We start from the raw sequence: 25,655 nt of genomic DNA on the forward strand, positions 1-25,655 counted from the left end.
TCACTGGTTTTTAATAACAGTTTGTTGCTGAGGGTTTCTTTGCTTTGTCTCTGCTTACCTCATGACACTTTAGTATCTAAATATTAGTGGATTGTTTGAAAGTCTTGCCTTTTGCTTGGTTTACATATCACTATGTACACTTTCACAATTTTTCTTTCTGACCACCACCCTCTCCTCCTTCCAGCCCATCCTAACCAACTGAAGGAAACTTCTTGTTCTATAATTACACTGAAAGCTTTGTGCCCATGGAAGGAGGCACTTCTAAGGAGGAAGTCTTGACGCTATTTTGCTTCGGAGAGTAGTAGATTAATAGCTCCAGATGGTTTTATCTCCATTCTCCCCTGAAAGTCGAATTAAGCAAAGATGGGTATTTCCTATTTCCATTACAAGAAACTGAAAGGTTCTCACAGAAGGGTAAGCTGGAAGCTTAAGCATTTCCCTCCTGGTCCCTCTGGAATGTCTTCGTTACTGTTGTAGCTTTGATTTAAAACACCTGGGTCTTCTCCTGGTCAAACACAATAAAATCTGCCTGTGATGTTTCTGCTTTCTTACGAAACATGGTTTGCGCCTTCTCATGAATTCTTAGATGCTTAATGCTTAGTTAGCTCTTAAAAACCCAAACTTTATTTCTTGCCAAATTTCAGTTCTGAAAGCTAATCAGACCAGCAATCATGATAACAACCGATCAGACTAGAAATGCCCTTCTTGCAGGGCTTCAACCAAATTGTGTCTGGTGGAAATTGCTGCGAGCTGTTCGGCAACGCACAGCTGGGGTCGGATACCTACCCTAACTTTTTATATGCGCCTGCAGTGAATGGGATTCATTTGCAACACATGTTCAAAGGATATCATGTACTCACTTCGACAGGCTGGTTAATTTGTGGATGTTATAGGACCCTAGGACTGACTTGCTTTCCTACTGAGTGAATTTTGAGGAAGTTCTTCCTTGAACTAAATGGCTATTTTTAAGGGGTAAGCTTAAGTTTGACTTATATTTCACGATAAGAATAGATTATAATGCTTGAGAACACACAAGCTGACCAATCTTTTTTCTGAAAACTGCGGTAGATGTTTGAATAAACAAACTGGAGGAATAGATGAACAATTACAAAGTAATACTAGGTATTGAATTTCATCATGGGAATGCTTTTAACTGAATTGAAAAAGAAATTGTACTCCATCAGGCATGGATAACAGTTATGCAGCCTCTAACTGCGTATACTTTCCGAGAGCTCCAACAGAATTTGGTTTAGAGAATTAGGAATATGAAAGAGATTTTACAGTATGAATGATATCTACATCAAAGATCTCCTCTTGAAGCAAAGGATTCACAAGTGGCTGCAAAAGTGTTCCAGCAATTGTAAATACATGGCAGAGAAATATGTTTATCCCACAAAAATGAAAAGGACTCCTATGGATTTAGTACACAGAGGCAGGAACACATTTAGCTTTACAACTACGCCTTACTGCATGGGGATTTATTAAGCCAGTTGGTATTCTGATTTATACCACGCAAAACATCTTTGAAGTCAGTTAAATTACACAACGTATAGAAATCAGGATAGGTCTCTGCCTAGGACTAAGAATAGATGGAGAAGGAAAATCCTTACAGGGAAAAGGCAGAACACAATGTCTGCGAGGGGGAGAGTAAACAGCAACCCATACTGCAGCTGTGTAAATGCACCAAGCCCGCAGACTCAGCAGACAATATGATGTGTATATTTATACCAGAGTGTTGGGGCTTTTTAAGCAGATAAAAATAATCTTTTTTTAAAGTGTACTTACTGAGAATGGTATTTAGCGTTTACTTAATTTTAGTAAACACAAGAGGATAAACTGTTATACTTAGGCAGGACACACTGAAATTATTTAGAGGATTTTTGATGATTAAATGTATATATGACTGATACAATTAGCAGTGGCTACCAGAAACTATTCCTTAATTGCTGTGACAGCAATGTGTATCTTTCATGGCTACATAGGTACTTTACTAGAGAGGAGAGTACTCCTGTGGTGGCAGAGTCATGTGCCCCTCCTACGAGGACTGGACACGCTGAGGAGGGAGATGCAGGGGACAGGAGGGTCCCAAGGAGGAGGACCCCCATCTCTCTGCACGTTTCTTGCTCCGCATGCCACGTACTATGGTGGGGCATGGGCTGAAGTGTCCCGCCAAGTTGTCAGCATTGGCCCCTTGGGGAAGTGTTGGGGCCACTTTCTGTTACTGCCCAAGACGGTGGTCTGAGGGCACCCTGATCCTTCCCATGGGTGCTTCCTGATGAAGTGACCCCCTCTTGTTTGGTCTTGGTGGTAGCCATGGATATGGATTAACCCCAACAGCCCCGTTCTCCACCTGCATGTATCTGGAAAAGCTCAGGTGGTTTCAGAGGCACAACACGGGAGGACAGCGGCTCAGGGGGCAGGAGAAGCAAGCCCACACTTGACTGAGGTTACCACTGCAGATCAGGAACCAGAGGTGCTTGATCTCACAGAGGTGCCCTGCGTCTTTAACAACATCACTCCAACACATACCATTCCCCTTCTCAAGAGATGCTTGAGTTGTTGTGCCAGGTAGAAAATATGCCACTACATGCCTGCCAGGCCCCGAGAAAATAGCTCTACAGGTGCAGGGGTGAGGAGGTCCCCGCCAAGATGCCGACCGCAGCAGTGCTGAGGCCAGCAGTGGGAGGAGGGCTGTGCCTCTGATGGCCATGGAGCGGCAAGTGTCAGGTACCGTCCTGGGGAACCACCATCACGTCTCCTTTTCCCCCTCTTCTTTCTGCCCAGAGAAAGTCCTGACACTTCCCACCCTGGGTGAGCTGTGCTGTGCAGTAGGTGGGGACCGAGGCAAAAAGAGAAGGGGAAGGAGGCAAGGGCTGCTGCTGCCTCAGCACCCCTGCTGCCTGCTGGGGATGGGAGGAAGCACCAGGGCCTGGTGGCCTCCTGCTCCTCACTCTGCATATGGACCCATTCATGACTCCAGGTCTACAGGTCTACATGGTCTACTTACCCTCCTCTGCATTTTTGCCTGCAGGCACAGGAACAGCTCAGTATTTAAACAGAATTTTCCATGGTGGCCAAAGGTCTGCTGTTAGCAGCAGCTATATTTTATAATGACATTTTTCAGATGGCTTTACAATTCACCAAGTGGTTTTCTTAGACATGCTTCCTCTCCTCAGGCTGCTCTGCTGTTTTCCTGGGGGGCATGATGTTTTTCTTCCACCTCCTTTGATGATAAAACTCTATCCGCCTGGAGAAAGCTTTCTGGTCCTTCTCCCCCTTCTTGGTTCTGCTGAGCTCTGGATCTCTCCATTGACTTCTCTAATTTTAACAGTTATTTAATTGGATAAACTGACTTCTTCCATTTTACATTTATATTTCATAGCACATCTGCAGCATTTGAGAGTTCACTGCATGGATGTTTCAAACCACACCATAGGATCTTGGCAGTTACACATGACTTCAGAGATTTTATACACATATATCTGACGTACAGAGGAAGTAATTAAACCATATGGACCTCTCCCATACAGTAGGAAGCACAGCACAAATCTTCTCACTTGATTTATTATAACCTTATGTCATTTAGCAAAACCAACTCTGCAACTGTTTGTTTGAAAGAAAGAAGCCAGCTGAGAAGGAGAGAGAGGAGCTGCACGGGGAGCTGTGGCTCAGGCAATCCTGAGCGGTTTTCCATGCCTGCAGCCGTTCAGAGCAGTCAAGACCTCGCTCGCAGCACCAGGTACGAGCTAGCAGAGCGCAAACTCCGCAGTTTGGTTTGTGAGGCTTTGTACCAACAAGAAAAACAAATGGATCTGTCCTCAGACTGCACATTTACCTCTGCCTCTGCTCCGCTGGCAGCGGCTAAGGCGAGAGGCTGTAGGGGACAGCACCAGAAGCTGTCCCTTGTCCTATGGGAGAGCCCACCCCTCCTCTATCCTGCAGCCCTGCTCTGTGCAGAGGGGTTGAAGAAGGACGAGGCTGGGCTCATGCAATTTAGCCTGTCCTGTTTGCAGGGAACACTGATGGTGGGGCAATAGTCCCTACAATCTCTGCCACCGTGCAAAGTCCCTAGCAACTATAAAGTAAAATAAAAGCTGTGGAAAAGGGTGCAAGATGGTGTAACACCACACATCTGTGCCAAGCACATGGAGGAGCGTGCTCTGTAATGGAAAGGGACTTAGTCTCACGGTGGTAAGGGATACTCTGCTGTAGCAGCACAGTCATATTTGAACTGCAGAGTTTCCTGTGGAAAATATCTTCTATCCATAAACCCGCATGCCAGTGCATGCCCTCATTAAATACCGGAATAATGAACATACATGGGTCCAACACCCACAGCGTGGTGTGGTGCCTTTGGTCCCTGCACTGCTGGAGTTCCTCTCCCCTGGAAGGAAGCTGTCACTGTGTCCCTCTGCACGCTGCTACCTCTGCCATTAATGTGGAAGTGCTAACAACACTCTTGGCACCGTACAAAGAGCCACATGCAAACAGCTCCTGCCCCAAACATCTAACACAGCCAAGCACAGCCAGCCATGAAGACCATGGCACCCCATGTTGTGAGGGGAAGAGTTCAGCTCACAGAACCGACTTATCTCGTTCCTCTTCCAGGCTACCAAGAAGGAAAGTCCCTTATGGGAAGCCTGTAACACAAAAAGGGTGGCGAAATGGCAAAGGAAGAGATGTTGCATGGTTAGGAGCAGATAACAGAAAGGTCATAAAAATAATAGAGAAGTAGAGGATCTAGAAACTGAGAAGCAGCCAAAAGCAAGGGGTGGTTTATAGGAGAAAAAGGAGTATTTGGATCAGAAGAGAGTAATGCAGACATATCCAAGTCCTTATTAGACTGGACAGAAAGACTATATAGTGAGCACAGTATCTTTCTTTTTTGCTCTTACACTGATACTATGCTTTTGCCAACAACCTTGGGGCCAAATAAACCCGCTTTCAAACAAGTTATGAGGCTTGATAATATCTCTTTAACCAGTAATACTACATTTGCAAAAATTAGTTTTGCTAACTAATAAAATAAGCGACAGTTAGACACAGAATTTAATCAAACAACCATGACCCATACTAAAAAAAACCCCACAAAAAACCCCAAAAGCTTTTCTTCACTGGACATCTATGATAGTACTAGACAGAAAGGAATCCAAGAGACTAATATAATCTTTTCAAAGAAAAAATAATTTTAGCCTGTGGGAGAAAAAATGCTGCATGGATGTTTTATTCGTCTGGGCTTGCAGCTTATTCATTGTCTAGAGCCGTTCTCCATGTCCAAAAGACAGACTTCTAGCCTTCAAGACCTTCTTTCTGCATGCTCCCAAAGTGAATATCTAATTGTAAGATATTTTAACACTTGCCATCCTTTTCCAGATCAATGAAATGGAAGCACTTACATATACTTCAACAGCCTCTTTCATTATGCAAAGACATCAAAAAGTATTTGGAAACGTTACGTACAAATCGAGGTAAATAAGGAAGTTATTCTCTTAAATGTCAATAAGAAAACGCTGAGAACGGGCTCGGTCTGTCTCGGCAGATACTGTTCGTGATGTCAGCCTGCCCATTCCCACATTCCTGGTCTCTCCAGGTCAGACTCAAAGGATTCCACTAATAGTTTGGTACTTACCAAAGCAGACAAAAGGAAAATGGGTCAATGTTACTTGCTCCCATGTGACAAAAATACAGAAAATAGAAACAAGCACCATTTGAGAAACTTATAAAGCCTTGGACATATGTCATGAGAAACCATTTACACTCTCTAGAGTGTAATTTAAGTGCTAAAAGATGATCTGGATTATCCCTCTTGGACGCCTGTGTGAGCTACCCAGTTACAGAGAAAGGCTATCATCTTCCTGTTGCACGTTCTTTAAACTCCTGCTCCCAGTAAACAGAAATTGCAAAACATGGCCAAAAGCACAAATAAAGTAAAATATACTTTCAGTGTTTTATAGGAAGACAGGAAGGAAAACCACACTTTTTAACTTTGAGTAAAAAGGTATGGCAATATTTTTAAATGATTGTGAATTACATCCAAAGGGTTCTTATCCCAGTGTCAGCTATTGCGATCACAGTTAGCTTTCCACTACTCATCTCCAACAAGACAGCTTTTTAAAAACTTCCTTTCTATTATTTCTTCATTACAGTTAAATTTTTAAAGTTACATTTTAAGTTTTTTTCTATCTTCTGCAATAAAATGGTTCTCAATTCCTTACTGTACTTAGTCTTGCTTTTCTTTTCCATCTCTCATTCAAATCTGTGATATGCAGATGGCCAAATACACCCTTAAAAATGCTGCCCTCAAAATAGATTCCTAAAATACCAGTGAAATACCTTCTCAATTTATTAGCAAAGTGCCATGAGATTTGTTTTCCTATTTGAGTGTAACAAGCCATAAATCAACGGAATACATAGCTAATGCAAAAGGCATCAAATGGTGTCATTTCAAGCACAGGAGCTGAATCCGCATTACAAATAGAGTTAATCCAGCACATTTAATTCAGTCATAATTTTGTTTAAACTAAAACTTTGGTATTCATTTTGATTAATTACATTAATTCCTGAGCTTTGTCCAATGCTGTTGAATTGTTCTCTTGTCACACCAGCAGAGATTGCAAAGGTTTTTCAGACAAGCTCATAGGAGAAGTATCTGCACAGATACAGACCCACTCTTAGGTTGACGGGCTTTAGAGATGAAGTTGAAAATCGAAGTAAAAAGGTGGATGTGTACTTTTGACTACTTTTCAGTCAAGTATCATTCTTTTTCTCCTGTACAGTTGATTTGAGGAGATTTTAGAGGAATTCTGCTTTCAGGGCTGAAGCAAAAGACAAGGAGTGCAATTTGTTAGTGTGGCATGGACTTAACAATACTGTAGTCCTTTAGATTACAAACATATACAATTTTTAAAGTTTACTTATGGAATAAAGCAAAGTTTCATAGCTGGCTGAAGCAGAAATGCTCTGCAAAAGAACAAATGAATAAAGGGAGGGAAAAAACCAGTTCTGGTCGATGTGCATATTTTGTTTGTTTTGAAAGAAAGACTTCATTTGAATTTATTTTATCTTTTAAACATTCTGAACATTTACAAATGAAAAAGTGATTTTGGTGTGAAAATTTAATTGTGTTCATGCATGTATTGAAACAAAACATCCTGCTTTTTCTTATATATTTTGCAATTTTGGTTGAAACGAGTTCTTATGATAACCTTTCACCAACTGTTCCCAAGTCTCAGATTTTGTGTAGAATGCAGATACAGAAGGAGGATTCACTTGCTTCTTGCTCATGGGAAAGTTATCTAACCTCCGTCCCCCAGTTCAAAAAGATCTCTGATGTTGATTAAACATGTATAAACAGAGCTTAAAAAAAAAAGAAAACATGCATATTTCACTCAAAAAAATGTCAGAACAAATGTATTAAAGAACAGAAATTAGCAACCAACATGACTATCCAGCTACACGGTTGATTGATAGCGTAACCCAGGTTAAGCAATTTTCACTAAATAAAACATTAGGTCATAAACTAGGCATTAAGTTTCAGACTGACTCAAGTTCAAGTTCTATCAAGCAAACCTGTACCCCGCCTGCCTTCGGTAGCTAGCTCTAAAGATTATGGGCCTATTTACTGCTAACAGTTCATGCAATTAAGCCTTAAGCCCAAGATTTAGATGCCTATGGAACAATGTCAAGACTTTAGGGATTTATGTATGCCGGCAAGACCTTGTAAGGCAGTGTTTTAAAAGTATAAACATAAACAAAAGCATGCATTTGAAACTGTACCCTCAAACGTGGATGTATAAGGGAACTGTACTCTCGCATCTGAAAGCAGAATTTAGCTTCGCACTGTTAAACACTTTTTTATGGCAACACTCTTCTTTTCCTGTCTTTTGCAGTCACCAGTAAGCTGCTCTCCGCTACTGCTTTGACTAGCCTGAGAAAAAACGCAAATTAAATCTCAGTGTACCATACCAGAATTGATTACAGTATTGAAATAATGAAGGGTGCCTTCCTGTCCATGCATAATAATGCTTATTAGCACTATCGGTATTTTGCATTTAAATCTGCCGCCATTATAAATACCTCCCTCAAATACTTCCCCTCTGAGGACAGCTCCTCTTCCTGGAAGTTTCCAGAGACTTCATCTTGGCCTATGAAGCAATATGGAATTTTGAAGCATCTTTTTTTGGTACTTCATATCCATTCTGGTGCAGAATGTGACAACACTTTTGAAGATACATGATCAAGTTCCCTCCTAAAGCTCTGTATATGGCAAACGCTGGAGAGCAAATAATAGGACATTTTTCAAACCATTTGTCTGGGGAAGGTAAGAACAAAAAGAGAGAGACAAGCAAGGGCAGGCCACTGCAAGGCATGTAAACTTTGTGAATTTTTGGCTTGCATGATCAATGGGGTTTCTTCTGGTGGGGGGTTCACGTTTGGGTGTTTGCTGAGTGGCTTCCTGGAGATGTCCGAAGGGTGTATGAACCGGCAAGGTGGTTCCTTGAACCTTACGATGGAGGATCTTGAACAACAGAGGAGCTTGCATCAGCCTGTATACAGAAGCTTAGGTCAGCTTGCCTTCTTCCCAGGTACAGAAGGATTTGTTCTCTAGAGGCAAGAGTGGCTGAGCTGGAGAGAAACAGGTCCACAGGCAAGGACTGCTAGGATGTGGTGGAGCAGTCCCACCTCTGCAGTGGCTGCCATCACATGGCCATCATAAAAAAAAACAACTGGTGTTGACTAAACAAATATTTAGAGGATGTCAGTCTCCAGGAAGGTGGATAGTCAGCTTGGAACAAGGGATCAAATCTCCGATGAACTCTAACCTCCAGCTGATTATAATGTCCATTTGGTGTGAGGATACTCCTGGAGCAGACTGAATCTTCCAGGAGAGGACAAAGCAGGTGATGGTAGTGGGAAGTTTGATTACCTGACACAGAGGTAGCTGGATTTGAAACGGCTGAGAGGACTGGAAGGCCTGCTGAGTGCAAAGGTAGCAGAGCCCACGAGATGTTCAGATAGGTATTTAGTCTGGTAGAAGGGAGGAACCAGTGGTCACAATCTGTGTTATGTCACTGATGAGGGAAAGTAGAGTAGGGATGTCCTAGGGCTTTAACTCAAGGCTGCTGTGTGGGAGACTGAAGACCTTGCAAACTCCTTGGAACAAGAGAAACCTGCACTTCAGTCAAAATGGAACAAGGCTGCTATTACTGAAAATTAAAAAGTTCACAGAGAAATAGTTAAACTAGAAACAGGGGGAGGACTGACAGCCGTGGTGGAGCACCTGGTTCAGACTGAATGAACTTTGTGAGGGAGACGTGGCTAAGGTTCAATACATTCCTGAAAAGGCAAGGGAGGAGATGAAAAGCATAAATGCAATAAATAGGGAAGGTACATAACACCATTTACAATGCCACTTGACTGGCGCTTGCAACAGAGAATGGGCAAAATTTTAAGTGCTTCTACAGCAATGCTAGAGATCTAAAAAACAGGATTACGGAATTATACTACTTGGCAACAAATGATAACCCTGATATAACAGACGTCTCATGCTGGTGAAGTGGATAATCAGTGGCATACAGCGTTGCTAGGCTGTCTACTTTATAGGAGTGATAAAAACCAAGATAACAGCCAGGGCAGTGGCATAGCATGTGAAGGCTAAACCAAAGAGTAACAGAAAAAAGGGAATCCTTGTGGGTGGAAATAACACACAGGTGGGACTTGGTTTGTATTTAGGACTCCCCTGTTAAAGACACTGACCATGAAATACTCAGTGAAATTAGAGAAGCTGCAAAACTAGGTCAGGTAGTAATATCGGCAAATTTCAATTACGAATGTACTGCCAGGCACAATGCCTGATGAGATAAGGAGATAAAATTTTTGGACACAGTAGCTGACTGCTTCTTAGGGAGGTGAGCCCTGGGACCCACGAGAAAGGATGCCTCCCTGGGTTTAGTCTCGAGTGCTGCACAGGACCTGTTTCAAGAGGTACTAATGGGAGAACTGCTCTGTAATAGCTTCACAATATAACTGAAATTAATGCTGTAGTGAGATGGAGTAAGCCAAACAAATACATCACACAGGTACTCAATTTCAAGAAGGGGAAATACATAAAACCCACAAAAACAGTAAAAACTTAAAAAAAGCAGTCAAAAAGGCAAGAAGCCTAAAGAAACCCAGAGGCTTTTCAAAAACACTGTACTAAAAGTCCTGGTAAACCATGTATCACATATCAAAAAGAAAGTAAAACAGTTCAATAAAAACCCTGCACAGCTCATAAAAAAAGCTAAGGAGGCTATTGTAGGGAAAAAGGTTAGCATTTTAAAAATTGCTGAAATGAACAGGAAAGCCCATAAAAACCAGATCAAGAGTAAATGGCCACTAGGATGGCTAAAAAAGAATGCGAATACTTTGCAGAAGATCATCAAGCCAATAGTAAAAATTGTTTAAATAAAAGCAAGAAGCCATCAAGGGAAATAGCAGTACTGCGTGATGCCAAAGGCTTATAAGGGGCACTCGGGGATGATAAAGCCAGAGCAGAGAAGCTTAAGTGACTTCTTTGCATAGGTCTTTACTGCTGAAGGTGGTTGAGAAGGTCCCAAATCCAAGCTATTCTTTGAGCCAGACTCATTTCAGGTAAATATAAAGGCAGTAGTAGATAAAACAGATAAGGCAGACATTACTAAGTGACCAGGAGTCGGTGACATTCTTCTGAAGGAACTGAAGTATGAAATTGCAGGACTGCTGGCCAAGGTGTAGCCCATCATTACAAACTGCCACGGCACCAGGGGGCTGGTGCCAACCAAGCTCCCATGGGGAAAAAAGGCCCAAGAGGAGACCCTGGGAACTGTCGGCCAGTTCATCTGACTTTCCTGCTTGGCCAGGCAGTAGTCTACCTTAAAGAATAAAGGAACTGAGCAAAAGCATAAGCATGGTAAAGCAGGCCCTAGTGACTGTAAAATATCTGGATTTTCAAAATGGCTTTGATAAACTACTTCACCAAAGCTTTTTAAAATAAATTCCCTTGGGCTTGGAGGAGAGATTCTCTCTTCCTGAAGGCTGTTAAAGGATAGGAAGAAAAGCATAATGCTTGATGGTCATATTTTAAAATGGAGATGCAGTAGCAGTGGGTCCTCTCAGACATGGGTGCTGGAACTGGTTTTAGTAAAGACTTCAACAGTGAGCTAGAGAAGGGACTGAACCATGAAACATCCAAGTCTACAGATGACACTAACCTCTCTCAGGTTGTTAAATGCCATGCTGGTGATGGGGGATGGGGAGATGTGGTGATCTCCCACACTGGGAGATATGGAAGGAACTCACCAAACTGGATGCACAGATAGGCTTCAGTGTTGGGGGGGGCATCAGGAATGGTATTGAGAAGCAAACAGAGGGTGTCAATTTGCTGCTAAGTAAGACCTTGGTGCACCCATAATCCTGTGTGCTGTGTACAGTCTGGTCTCCCACAGAAAAGAGAGAAGAATAAAAGGACTAAGGGTTGGAGTGTTGCCTTCAAAAGAGAACCTAAAAAGGCTGCAACTCTTCCTTTTGGACAGGAGAAAACGGAAGGGGAATATGACTGAGTTTCACAAAATTAGGGAAGTAGTGAATAAGGTAAATGCAGAACTGCTCCTTTCCAGATCTCAAACTACTAGAAATAGGGTGTACTTGATGAAACCAGAGGGAGATTAGCTTAGAACAGGTCAGACAGTAATTTTATATCATTTGAGTAGTGAACTCCTCAGTGGCACAGGAGATTGTGAAGAGACACGGTTACTGCAGCTTCAGAAAAGGATTAAACAAATTCAGGGATAAACACAGACACCGAAGGAACATATAAATACGTCATGTCTCTAACAGGGTGATCTTGGCTATGAGGGCAATGGACTGTAGAAAGTTGCCAGACCTCTGTGCTCTCCCTAAATAGCATCTCCTACTGCCGCTGTTGGGGACAGAGTAGTGGGCAGGGTGAACTACTGGTCTAATTCGGGAAGACACTTCTTATGTTCTTATTTTGTAAAAATAGAGTAAAATATCAGATTTCATCAGATATATCAACTTACACTAACCAAGAGTTACAAAGGAGCTACTGCCATTGTACCAGCTTAGAAGCAAATTAATTGTGATGTTCAAGAATTAAACTAACAGTTAATAAAATGATTTTATTGGACGTAAACATTTCCCTAAGAGATAAGAATGGAATTGTCTTTAGAATATTTAAGTGTTGTATTTTGTTGATTTTTTTTTGATTATGAAGAAAATCATCTTCTAGATCTAGCCCATGTGTTAAGACTTAAATTTGTACAGAAAACGCTTGTAAATAAAGATCAGATACGAGATTTCACAATTGTATAGCACCCAAAAGCAGATGGAAATGATTGTAAGTGAACTGGTGACAGCATACCCTTGGCCATTGCATTAGTGAAAGCAATATAACAGATATCTGTAAAGGAGTTACAGTGAACCCTCATGGCAGTCTTAGTTAAAAAGGAATGTTTAGGCATTCCCAAAAAGTGGCCTTTATGGGGGGACATGAAGCTGTCTTTTCATTTCACAGTTTCCATTATTCCAGCCCCTTGCAAAAACAATAGCTAAACAGCTCGAGCACTGTTAGATGCTTGACTCAGACAGAAAGTACAAAGTGAGATTTCAATAGAGCACATTTTCTCACTCTGTAGAAAGATCAAAAAGATTTCTATTCACTTCCACTTTCTACAAAGCCTTCTAGGTTGACTGCGAAGTGAGGTTGATTATGAACTTCAAAGGTTAAACAGTTGGCCATTGTACTGAAAGGACTTATCGTTTCCTACATAAGTGCATTAATGTTTAACAAATTTTAAAGGTGTATATATTGTACTCTGACCAATATATGGTTTGGAAAGAACGTCAAATCTCAGAATTTTAGGAGTTGCAATAAAAATCTAGAGGAAAAAAAAACAAACCAGAAGTTTTTTATTTATTTTTTTCCTTTAGTCCAGGGTTTCCATTTCATTCAAAACAGAATTTCAGTACTGTATCAGTGCTTTCCTTTTCTCCTTTCCCTCTTACCCAGGCACCTAGGTACTCCTTACAGTGTTTTCTCCACACGTAACTTAGGGAGAGGATGAGTCTTTTGCCTTAGGAGAGCAACTTAGGAGAAGTTGTCTTAGGAGAAAATAAGAAGAGGAGTCTGTCTCATCTTAGGGAGAACATGAGTCCATTGTCTTTCCTCTCCCTTGTCACCCTGTGCCCTCCGCTGAGGCTTTACCATGGTTTCTTTTCATGTGGATTTGGACATTCCTGCAGGAGCTTCGATTCTCACTATAACTCGGCTGAGCTTTGTGCCAGCTGTGAGAAGGGGAGATGAGGGTCAGGCTGCTCCCCGAGTTGGCTCCTGCAGCCCCAGCTCCAACCACCCGATCAGTCGTGAGGTTACACAGACTGCATATTCGTATCCAGCTAACAGTAAATACGCACCTAGGTTTAAAGTAAAATAACTAGGCTGCAGTAAAGAAGAACAAATACTAGAGTGTCATCAGACACTACAAAAAATCTGGCTTACAGAAGAAGTTCCCTTTACTCTTTTTTCCTCTGAAAGTGTGAACTCAAAAGTGAGACAGGAGGTGGGAACTTCAAGGGGATTGTGTGTGGCCCAAGAAAGACATTATTTTAGAGAAACTTCTCCAAGCAACAGCTCGGCATTTGCTGTGAATTGCAAATGTGGTTACCAGCAATGTTCTGTGATTCTCTCAACGTTTGAATTAGACATGTTTTTGTCCTGGGAATAAGGCAGAAGGTGCCTTTCGCACGTGTGCTCACATTCCCGTGAGCAGCTCTGATGAGAGGAGGGAGGTTGCAGGGGAACCACTGCCTCTGCCTTGCTGCAGCAACTCCCCCATCACAGCGGGCAGATGAAGCTTCTGCTGTTTCATTTTCCTGTCCCCACTGGATTTCATCAAGCTGCGTCTGAGCCCAAGGAAAGTTGCAGGGCCAAGCTCAGCCAAAAGAAGAGTGGAGGGAAAACTAAAAACACATACATCTTCCCAGCAGGCCTGCTAGGTGCATGCACTAATTCGTGCCAGGTGGCCCTCTGCCCCTAGAAACTGCCCATATGAAACACGGTTCAACTTTCCTGGGCCTTCGTGCCTAAACTTATCGGTCCTGAACCAAAAGCAGCGTAGACAGAAGCACAAGGCTTCCAGCTGCCATGCATCTGGAGACCTGGCACAAATCACCGAAGCCTGGCTGAGTCCTCATACATCAAGACAGACAGTGCCTCTCTGCCCCTAGCGCGGAGCCCCCAGAAGATATCATCGGGCATGTTTTGTAGAAAACACTTTTCTAAAAACAAAAGCCATTGCATTAAGACAACAAATAAAGAGAAGCATCTTTATTTAAACGCTGTACTTTAACTCTGTAACTGAAGCAATGGCAGAAAATGAAGTAGAAGCACGTATAAATAAAAAGTAGGCACTTTTCAGACCTTTTCTACTTTCATAGTTTGCAATTGTATTTACCATTCCAGTGAATTTACTTCATTCAACAGCTTCTGCTATGCGTTCAGTAGCAGCAATCCAAAGGAAGTGCTTTTGTTTGCCTGGTTTTGAGAGACCTGTCATGAACAGGTGACTTTTCAGGGGACGGTAGGGCTGACAGCTGGCTGCAGACCCTCGCATCGCAATTCCCACCTGAGTTCCAGATGCCCTGCGAGTGACAGCTCCGTTGTCCTGACATGGAGAGTCCCTGCAGAAGCAGGCTCTGACAGACTGCTTCAGGCACTCTTACAAGTGCAAACATGCAATATGTCTATTGTGCATGTAATGAGTCACCTCAAACAGAAAATGTGTGGTGTGCCAGATTATACAGAGGTTTTGTGAAAATAAATATTCCCATTGAGGATTAGCATGAGACCAGAAGCTATGCCAGATTTGACTGGTCTCTAAAGGCCAGTCTTGTTCCTTAGACCAGATGTTTAACAGAGGCTGTGACGTCTGAAGAGACCAGCAAATACAAAATACACGCAGTGTATGCTGACTCAGAATGAGGTACATCATTTCAGAATGTTAAAATACAATTTTTGAAGTGTTATACAATTCTTTAAATCACTTTCCCCAGTACTCCTTCACATCTTGCACAATTAACCACAACAGCAAAACATAATTTATGTTTTGTAACATCCTCCTTCTCTCTTAATGTCTATTTAAAGGGAGGCCAGTGTGATTAGTTACTGGGGTTACTTACTTCCCTCAGATAAATCAAAGAGTGAGAGCGGTGAGCGAGTACATAAAATCTGCCCTTATCTCCCAATCCAGATACTAAGCAACTCACATGGAGCTTCTCAGCAGTGGCACCTGACTGATTCTTTACTTTGGTAATTTAACATTTTCAGCTTTTCTAACCTACACAACTACATTTGTTTAGCCACCTCTCTTCTCTTGTAGACTTGGCAACTTGAAATTAAGGGTTATTCCGTCAATAAGGAACATGAAAAATATTTTGGTCACAAAAGTCGGTAGTTTTTCAACAGAACCCTATTTTCACAAACTCTAGTGGAGAACAACCACATCCAAAAAAAATGACACTGAAAAAATGACACAGTAATATCGTATTTGCAGCTCTTTCATATGGCACCAGTTTTTGCATTTCATTGCCCTTGGAGGGAAGTGGCAGAAGCCACTCACCAAACTTCATGTGCTGGATGATGAGGGTAAGGCAGCTGGAGGGAGCCCCACCAGAAGCTGTGTCTCAGGGGAGGGCTTGTTTGTCCTCAGCTTCAACAGTTTGCTATAGGTTATTGTAATGGAAAGCAGACGGTGAGCAGATCACGGTCAGGGGATGGTAGTATAACCATTACAGTCCTCATGGCATGGATCATCTGACTTCCATGGAGACACCAGGACTTCTGCTGTAAACAAGAGTGTTCCTCGTCTACCACCTACACTGTGACTTTCCTGCCACCTCTTCCTCTGCTCAGACATGGAGTCAAGCTTGAGGAATGCGATGGGAATGGGAACTGATGGCCTGCTGTGTGGAGGGAAGGCAGACAACTAAAAAATCTTACGAGGTTTGTGATAGCAGAAAGAGCATATGACCTGCCACATCTCTTGCCTGACCTATTCTTAGAGATGGGTGGATGGAAAAGGCTGAGTCACTGTCTCAGCTGCAGAAGACCACGCTGTACAGAAGAAGCCTGCCAGCCAGGGCTCCAAGCCATACAGGATAGGAGCTGCCCTATTTCTCGGAGCTCTTTGTGGCAGGTGGCTAATCCCCTCCACCCCATCTCCCTTCCTCTGCCTCATTCTGCACTACTCCCCAAAACAAAGAACAGACTATCAGCAACAACCTAACGCCAGAAGTCCCAAACAGTTCCGTTCCGGCAGGGATTTCAGGTTCTGCATGCCTGGATCCCTTCTGCTTTAATGGAAATTGCATGCATGAGGTATCTTTTCATCAGATCCCATTTCTGTAGAAAGACTTCAAGAACATTACTGAGTGGTTTTGTACATATTCATTTAGCACCGTCACACAATCCAGTGATGGTCTAGCACGTAGCGGCCCTAAGATTCTGATCCGATCAGCTCATCACGGCTGTCAGGTCCCTTGGCCCTGATCTTTGAGAGAAGAACCTGCTGTATTTCATAACAAAGTATATCTTCAAATCTAGAAACTCTTGAGGAAGTAAGATGAAACAACAATAATTTTTCCCTGAAAAAGAATAATTGTTTGAATACTCTTAGCAGTCTGATGCAAGTCCACCTATAGCAAACAGCATTGAAATGGTACCATCAGGAATGTTTCACAGAAAAAAATGTTACTTACACGGCTTCCTTTTTCAGGGAAACACTGACATCCTCCACTGCAGTCTCTTCCTCCACATGGTCCCGTGTAAGTCTTTCCACCCTGCAAACCAGAACACACACAAAATGAAGCGTTAAAACGTATCAGCTACAATACCTGGCACAGCACAATAAGCTTTGATGAGCAGACTCACTGGGAACTTGCCCAAGCAAAGACCAGGATCAGATCTATGACTTCCAGTTGAAACCTCTTTAATCTGTGCTTAGAAGTGAATGGCTTTCCAGTTCTTGGAGATCAGCATCAAGAAATATAATGTTACTCTATTAATTTCCCTCCGCATTTTCAAAACATTGCAGCTCCATGCTGAGCAGTATCTCACACATCTTTCTGACATATGCAACAGATATCATATCACAGAAGCGCAGCTGCTTGGATTCTTCAGGGACACAGACTAAGTCCTAGGTCACAATGCAGCACATCCTTCTATGCGTGCTCGAAATCGTTGCTATATTTTAAAATATTTATGGGTGGACATAAAGGAAGATGTATGTATCATATTCAAAATCATAAGCCAAACTCCTGCCCTCTCTTCAATGGTTGCCTATTCTGGAGGCACCTGAAACTTGCCAGCAACCAACCACTGTGACCTAGAAGTCAGACCTAGATTAAGTAGATGGCTGCAGTTACATCTCTCCTGCCTGTCCAGAACCACCTTGGCCTGGGCCACAAATATATGGATCACAAAACCCGCACCCCTCCATGCAAATCTTTGGATGGACTTTAACAGGCAGGCCAGCTCACATTACACCTAGCACACACTGCCTGCGCGAAATGCAGCAGCCACAGTCACTCTTGATCAGAAACCTGAACAGCAGAGATGCTGTGCATGCTGTGGTGTGACTTTTATAACTGTAACTTAATAATTAGGAATACTGTGAAGACCAGCCCGCAGCCCACCTAAGCCCAGGGTTTTGAACCCTTAGAAAGTGCCCCAGCAGCCCAGCAAGTAATCTGGGACAGGAGGGAGGGATTTCTCATCACTCTTTCTGAACCTGGTTTGTCCCACACCAAATAATTAATAGAGCCAGAAGAAAAAGAGGGAAGGACTGAAGTCTAGTGGCTACAGGAAGGATGTCATGGAGTCACAGCCCCTCATTCAGGGTGGCTGCTAATTTTCACACCGCTCCTTAACTAAAACCTCAAAGCACCCCAGCCGCGGGGTACAGAGTCAGGCTCCACGTCGCTCCTGGCTGGGAGAACCCTGAATCCTTTGTTGCGCTGTGGCAAGACAAATGGTCCCCTCACCATTCCTGCCTCCTTCATAGCTTGAGCATGTCATCTCTTGGAAGGGACGTGACAGGGGTATAAATAAGCCCCCAAACCAAGATGGGTGCTCTGAACTACTATGTTGTTGCTTAAAAAGACAGTGATGCTGCCACTCCTGCCTCCGGGCCTGACTCAAGGAGCTCAAACACAGAAAGGGACCAACGCTGCCACGCTTAGCATTTTTCATGTAGCTCTAAGCAATCCCCTGCTCAATTGGGTCACGTTTCTCAGGTACCCACTTCTGCCGTTACACTACCGAGAACTTGAAAACACAGTTCCGGGCTTTGGATTCCTCCCCAGGAGCCAAATGAACAAAAGGTACGGAGCAGGTACCAGGCATTGCCTAAGTCCTCCTTTGGTCATATTTGTACAACAGGCTCTCAATCTTATGACAAGCAGTAACGCAAAGTTCCCAAAGTTTTTATGCTCGTCATGAGAGGGTTCATGTCTGTATTGTAACTATTTTTATATATCAAAATACATTTGTTTCAGCTATTTGATTCTCAAATTTAATGAAACAAGTAGGCTTTTCATACTGATAAATCAGGTCCACAGAACTGAAACCATGCTCCAAGCTATTTAAAGGTTAGGTGTTTGATTCAGGAAACTATTTCATGGATGTAACAGTGCTCTATGTTATGTTATGAACTCTGCTTTATGTTTAGGCTATTGTTTAGAGGAAATAACAAGCCAAGACAGTTTTCTAAACTCCAGCAGCTTGCTCAGGTTGGTCTATCTTTTAGTTAAATGTTTGGATGGTCACAAACTCACTATCTCTGTAGGTTTGTTCTATTAAGCTATTTTCAGATTAAATGTGCATCTCTGGCTCAGTATTCATTTCACAGAGTGAAATTCCTCAACTCCTTTTTGGAAATTAAGAATAGTTGTATTCATTTTTATGGACGCCATGCAGATGTACGGCCTGTGTGAACATATTGCTCTGCAGGATGCAGGTCTTCATTAAGGAGCAGTGTACAAAGTAGTGCAGCATCAGTAATCATCAACTCTGACATTTTAGAAAGCTGTTTTGGTTGGAGCTGTAAGTAACAGTATATCCCACCCTAACAGTAGCAGACTGACAGATACAGTAATTTTATCATGTGAGTTTTCAATTATGCCTACTGAGAAAACAACAAGGAGAACAATAAGTTTATTTCTCTCTTAATTAGCAGAGTGACTCTAAATTTGGTAAGCTGTTGCTAAGGAGAAAATAGACGATGAATCAGAACTATGGCAAGATATTTGTGCACTTGTTAAAAAAAAAAAAAAGGGGGCTGCTAATACTTATTTAAACTGGAAGAAGTTCAAGGTCTATTGTTTGTGTACTATCCACCATCCAACATTTTAATTTGCATGCTGTAACAATACCAGCAGTCATAGTAGGGACACAATTGTTTTCTTCCACAATTTTAGGAAGCTTATTTTTTTTTAATTTTCTCATTTTATGTCCTTTTATGCACATAGATTCTTCAGATAATGAAGAGAAAAATCTGGAAGAATTCTCCAAAGGTAGGGAACATAATGGGAAAACATTTGAGACCAGCATTAATACACCTCTTCTGGATGACACTTGGCCTCTCCTCATTGCTTAATTTCCACTTCCTCACTTTTTGACTGCTAGTGGGATGACCCTGGGAGCTTTTAGTCACATGTAGCATTTTCTACTTTTTTATCTATGAATGTTTATAATTTCTTGAAGGCAGATCATTGCACTGTTGTTTAATCTGACATTACTGGGCAGTTAGTTAGAGTGTAAAGTTTTTTAAGGTTTAAAAGTTTTTTAATGTTAAGAAATAAATCTGTTAAGGATCCTTGTAAATCTCTGTCCAAAACAACTACACACATGGGTACACAATTGAGATGAAGGGAAATCAGATGGACATGTATCAGTCAATAATTAGAATGCAAAAAGCCCAGTTTAAAATTTAGCGATGGACAGGGCAGTTTTAAAGTACCACAAGTATTTATTTCCTGAGGAAAACAGATTTCTGGGAATATAACACCAATGGTGACATCCAAATGTAGTCGTCTTGATCTGAGACAGGTAGCTGGAATACCTTTTTGGTCGGTGAGGAGAACAGTCCATCCTAGGATACGATTCACCCCATCCTGATACTGGCACCTAAACTGATCAGCTGCATCTCTCCCGGAAAGTGCCTACTGCTTTCTCTTATTCGTAAAAGCGAGTGGAGGTGACTAGCTCACATGCAGACATCCACCCACTGTAGAAGTCTAAGGACAAGGAGATGAATCTTCTGATTTGCTCAATATGCAGTTAAATGGTGAAAACTGTATTTGTAGCAGAATGATATTCTAGGAACTTTGCAACCAGACTGGAAGAGTGGCAACAGCCCCAACTCCGAACTCGTCTGCTGAGAAAACCTTCAGTTCTAAGTCTTGCTTATGTTTTGCATGATCCCAAATTCCACTGATCACTAAAAAGTCCAGAGTCTAGGTAGAATCTAGAAATGGGGTTGTATAATCTAAGATTTCTGTGACACAGGCAGAACTTTTGGCCTGCTGTTATAGACCATTCAGGGACGCTCATCAGAACTATTATTTCAGACATCTCAGATAAATCCCATCCCAGAAGGGTGAGGGGACTGGAAAGGTAGCATAGGGCAAATAGCAGAGATGTGTCTACAGCGCAGGTGCCCAGTTTCAGGTGAGAGGAATCCTATGCTAAGTGTCCAAATCTCATTCTCAAAGCTAGCTGTGGCCTCTGATGGGAACATGTTGTAGTAATTTTGTACAAATACAATCAATAAGCAATAGAATTGTAATTCAGTGTTTCTTGTAGTGATGTAGTTGTGAATTAATACTACTAATAACAGTGTGTGTTAGTTAGCCAATTAAAGTATTATTAGGTTCTTAGAGGTGTGTTCTTTAAGCAGCAAACATAAGTTATATGTCTGACATCTCCAGTCTAAAGAGGGAGAGTTGGATTTGTGGAGTAATACCCCTCTACAAAGCTTCCACTTCATCCTGGAGGCACCAAAACATCCTGCCCATCTCCTCCTCCTTGCTGACAGGAGGGCAGTTTTGCTTCTGGTCACGCACACAAGTATGTGCTGCCCCAGCCATGTGGGTTCCAGCCGAGTTGCTCTGGGATCTGAAAACCAGGCAGAAACTACCATGCACAAAGGGCTGGAGACAGACCCCGAGCTCTGTAGGCAAGAGGCACAGATCCGCTTAGGTCCACCATGTTCAGACCTAGGCATCTCTAGAGCAGACTTACCTTGCAGAGACCAGGATAGATGAATATCTGCAATTCCCTCTCTGCTCTCTTTTATTTACCAGCTTAGGTATCTTCAGAGGGCCCCATACGAGTATGTCTAGCTCATGGAGCCTGACATACTGGAAAATGTGGGAACAGCTCCTCTATTTTTAAAATAGAGCTGGAGAAGATGATGGGGTAGAGGAGGACTGAGTGGAGGAGCTTACCCCTGACCCATTCATCACAGACAATAGCACAGCAGTCAGCACAGTCTCTTAGGAAATGGGAGACCTAACTGCAGTTCTCTGATGGAGAAAATCAAACGTGCACCTGCCCCTGGGAAAGCTTTAACCAGCAGGCTGTGAACTAGGCTGGAATGGATGGAGAAAGGGCATGAGGAAAGCAATAAATGGAAAGGCAGAAGAGGGACTTTTCCAACTCTCCTTTTAATATTGTTGGGTCACTGTGCTGGAATGAATACAAGATTGATGGTTCAAGGAACGTGAACACGACTTAAACACAAGCAAGAGAAAACATGTAAGTGTCATCTATGTTTGTAAAGCTTGTGTATTTGCCTAGTGTAAACACATTGTCACTTTTATGTGTGTGAAATAGCAAGCATAAAATACGAGTGTCCCAACACAAAAATCTCATAATTTTTTGTCCCAAACCAGTATTGCTTATGTTAGTACATCTTCAGCCAACAAGACAACTTCTCCTCCAAGAATTCATGGAGTTCTGCTTCTGACTTACATGCAGTTTCTTTCAGCCCAACTGAAAAAAAACCCACCCAGAAACATATATGCAGATCTCCTCAAACTTTTCTGCACATTAATGATTTTTTTATTACTAATCTTGGCCACGTTTGTGTAATTGTTACTTCTGCATGCCCATTCAAATACCTTCACTTCGTTGGTATTCTGACAAAGAACAAAGGCAACCAGAAGACAGACCTCAAAGTACAGTTCTATGAGTACAGAAAGACCAGGAAATATAAGCCATTTCCTTACATGCAGCTCAAAAAAAATATGGAAATTATAATAAAAATATTGCAACCTGGAATCAAAAGACTCTGCGCACTGACATTTTCTTTGATAGTTTTATAGGTTGCCGTTGTGCATTAAGTTCTTTCCTGAGAAGCCCCGTTCTGCTCCCTCCATCAATCGCAGCGGCCCCTCTGAGCCAGCTGTTTCACCCAGAGAGGTTTTAGAAGGTCTGGAAGCTCGCGGAAAAGCTGAACTACAAGTAGGGGTGCTGACATATTGCTTGTTTGTGCAGTGTGGTAACCAGGAGCACATTCAGATGCTTCACGTGAGACTTCAACAGCCTGGAAGTCCTGAGGGGATTCCTGGCACGCCTGCGAGGCAGCCCTCAGACCGACCCACACCTCCGGGATGGACCTCTGTTTTCATGTTTGACCTGCAGCTGTCGAAACTCACATTAATTTAAAATTTGGTTTATAAGACCCTGACTTGGAAGCATTAATTTTCTGTTTCCTTTGAAAGAAAGGAGAAAAAAATAAAATAGGAGTATGACACAGTACTCCTGCTGTTGATGAACAAGAGAGGAACTTCATTGGTTTCAACTGTAACTGCACAGTTGTATTTGCTCAAAACCAGCATTTTATTCCTTAAAGAGTCAAAAACATCTGTTGCCTGGATGCCAAACTTATTTCTCTAGAAATATGTACAAACAACCATTCAAAACAAGTATGGAGAACGCTGTCAGCAGGGCAGGCGTGGAGTGCCCAGCTCTGTCCCCAGAGTTATAATGCCAAAGGAGGCACCAGCCATCTGAAACCGCCGGCTTGCAATCCAGTAGCTACTCGTGCACCGGACAGTAAGACCACTGTGAAGGCCTTAATTGGCGAGGGAAAGGGAGAGATAAATTGGCACATTCAGAGAGGAAGGAAAAGATGTGGGTGTGGATCCTCTCCCCAACTGTTCTGAGAATTATTTCGCTAAGAAATAATTCTTTCTTTCATATTTGAATGGGAGCCAGAACCTTCTCTAGACTGGATGGATGGCAACCGGAATAATTTAGTGCATGACCTCAATAGCATATGAATGTTTACACTTCCCACCAAAAGTAGGGGGAGCCATGTATTTGCACATCCTTCAATGAGAAAAAACCTGGAGGAGGAAACCGGTCCCAGGAGGAACACGAAGAGACTTACCACCAGCCACACTAAGAAAGCTGTTCTTGTAACAACTGCCTAATGCAGTCTTCCCAATGCAATGAGAACAGGACTGCTTGTGGTAAGCAATTATGAATTATTGATTGGTGTGGAGTTTCAAACGCTACCTCCATCTTACGATGGAGTTATTGAGAAAACTGGGAGGCAGGTCGCCAAGCAAGCAAGCAGCCTGTGTCGGTTCTGAGACCTGACGAGCATGGGAACGTCAACAGAGAAGGAGTATCCAAAAGCAGCGCTGCTCCCAGGACTGGGATGCCTGTGCTTGATGCTTGGGGTGAAGGAAGGGTGGGCAAGAGAATACAAAGTCTCTGATGCTGAGAAGGCCCCAACAGACGGAAACTTTTCTTCTCAAGTGTGTCTCAGCAAGTATGTTGAAGTCAGCAATGGGAAACATGAATTTTGTACCTCTCAGAAGTGAAGCTATAAAAGACTTTCCTCTTATGGGCTGGCTTGTGGCTCTTGATTATATGAACTTTCTGGCACGCGGCCTTGACTTGAAGGCTGCATAGTTTCATTTCAAAGTGAAACTTCACAGCTCCACATGTTCCCTTTATTTGAGGTACTATTTACCACCCTCTTTTCAAATTAAAAAGTTCTCTTGTCGCAGTCTCGAGACACTGCCTTCTAACAACTGCAGAAGCCAGACATGACACTGTGTGAACCTACCCTTCGCATTTTCATAAAAGCGTTTCTAATTCTGTGGCTTTCATCCAGACACATATTTACCCAGCAAACCAGATGGAATCCAGAAGGAGCTGCTGTGATATAGTAGGCATTAAAAAAAAAAAAAGTAAGGTCTTTAAGAGGCTCAGAGAGTAAATCTTAAAAGCTGCCTAAATATACAGTACAGATATTTGAATAACTCTCCAGGGGTCTTGCCCACTCGCCCAATATGATGCTGTTTGCAAACAGTCCACTTCCGAGCAAGCAGTGTATGCCATGACAGTTTTCTGTCAAGAAGTTAATGAATGGGGGGTGTCTCATCTTCTACATGTAATGAAGTTGGATTCAGCTGCATTTCACCTTTCTTCCCCTCACAGAGATGATTATATGTTATCCTAAGAAAGGGACTAGAATATAAGATGGGAAAATCCAGTCAAAACATTTAAAAATGTCAAACAATAAAAAGCAGTCACCACTGTAGAAAAATTCATCACTCCTGCTTATTTTTGAAGAATCTGTAACACCATGGGAAAAGCAATCCTAAAAAGCAGCCGCAGGTCTCTGCACGAATGTGCTCCAGCTCACAGGAGCTAATGAAGGAGGGTTGAGAAGCAGAAGGCTTTTCCTACAACAAAACTGCATCCAGAAGAGGAAGAACAAGGTCCTCTGGCACTTCTCTGTTTGAGACAGGTGACTTAGTTGCCTAAAGGAATGACAATTTTTGTCTTAATCATCAACTAAGGCTTGAACATGAGCTAGCAAGAGAGAGGTGATGCTGCAGGCAACTAAGCTCTCTGAAGAGTGTGCAGCCATGGTTGAAAATATCTTGTACACCTTACAAAGGGGCAAACGTTACATGGTCATCAACTGATACCTATGGCCCACAGTGATTACAGAAGGACAATAAAAAAGTTGCTCATAAGCACTCACAGACACATTTTCAGCTTTACCAGCTTAAGAATCAGGTTTGCTTGCAGAAAAAAAACACCCCACAGATATGAATCTAGCCAGAGTTTGAAGCTGCAAGTGTATTAATAAAGATAAACAAAGGTACATACATTAATTATTACTATTAGTTATGCCCATTGGCTTCCCTGATTACAATGAGAACTCAGGCACCTTGTGAATATGTAGATGCCTAAATTTAGGTGACTTCACATCACCTGACTCTTTGTTCAGAATGGGAATTTTTAGCTAAATCTGAGAGAAACGTGGAAGATGCAGAAGTAGCTAAAGGAAAATCTAGATTGGTAAGTTAAAATTTGTTTTGATATCTTGTTAAACTTGATTTCATCTTGTAAATGCATGCTTTTAGAGATGCATATTATTTTAGTCTATTATTTTTTCTTATGAGACAACAGATTCTCATCTACCATCCAACATAGGATTCCTCATCTAAAAGGATGGTGGTCTTTAGCGTAAGAGTGATGGGTCATCTCAACATGAGCCCTTCCTCCCAATACCTCATTCCTAGAAATT

General features: G+C 42.3%; 1 protein-coding gene across 3 annotated transcripts in view; it reads right to left on the minus strand.

Moving 5' to 3' along the window:
• COL4A2 (collagen type IV alpha 2 chain) overlaps nt 1-25,655 on the minus strand; it is a 145,361-nt gene that overhangs the window by 86,052 nt on the left and 33,654 nt on the right. For all 3 annotated transcript variants that reach the window (XM_054815007.1, XM_054814991.1, XM_054814999.1), the window contains exon 4: nt 16,795-16,875. In XM_054815007.1, coding sequence (XP_054670982.1) covers nt 16,795-16,875 — 81 coding nt within the window. The remainder of the gene's footprint in view (nt 1-16,794; nt 16,876-25,655) is intronic.

Source organism: Grus americana, chromosome 1, assembly GCF_028858705.1.
Source record: "Grus americana isolate bGruAme1 chromosome 1, bGruAme1.mat, whole genome shotgun sequence".
NCBI classification, from domain to species: Eukaryota; Metazoa; Chordata; class Aves; order Gruiformes; family Gruidae; genus Grus; species Grus americana.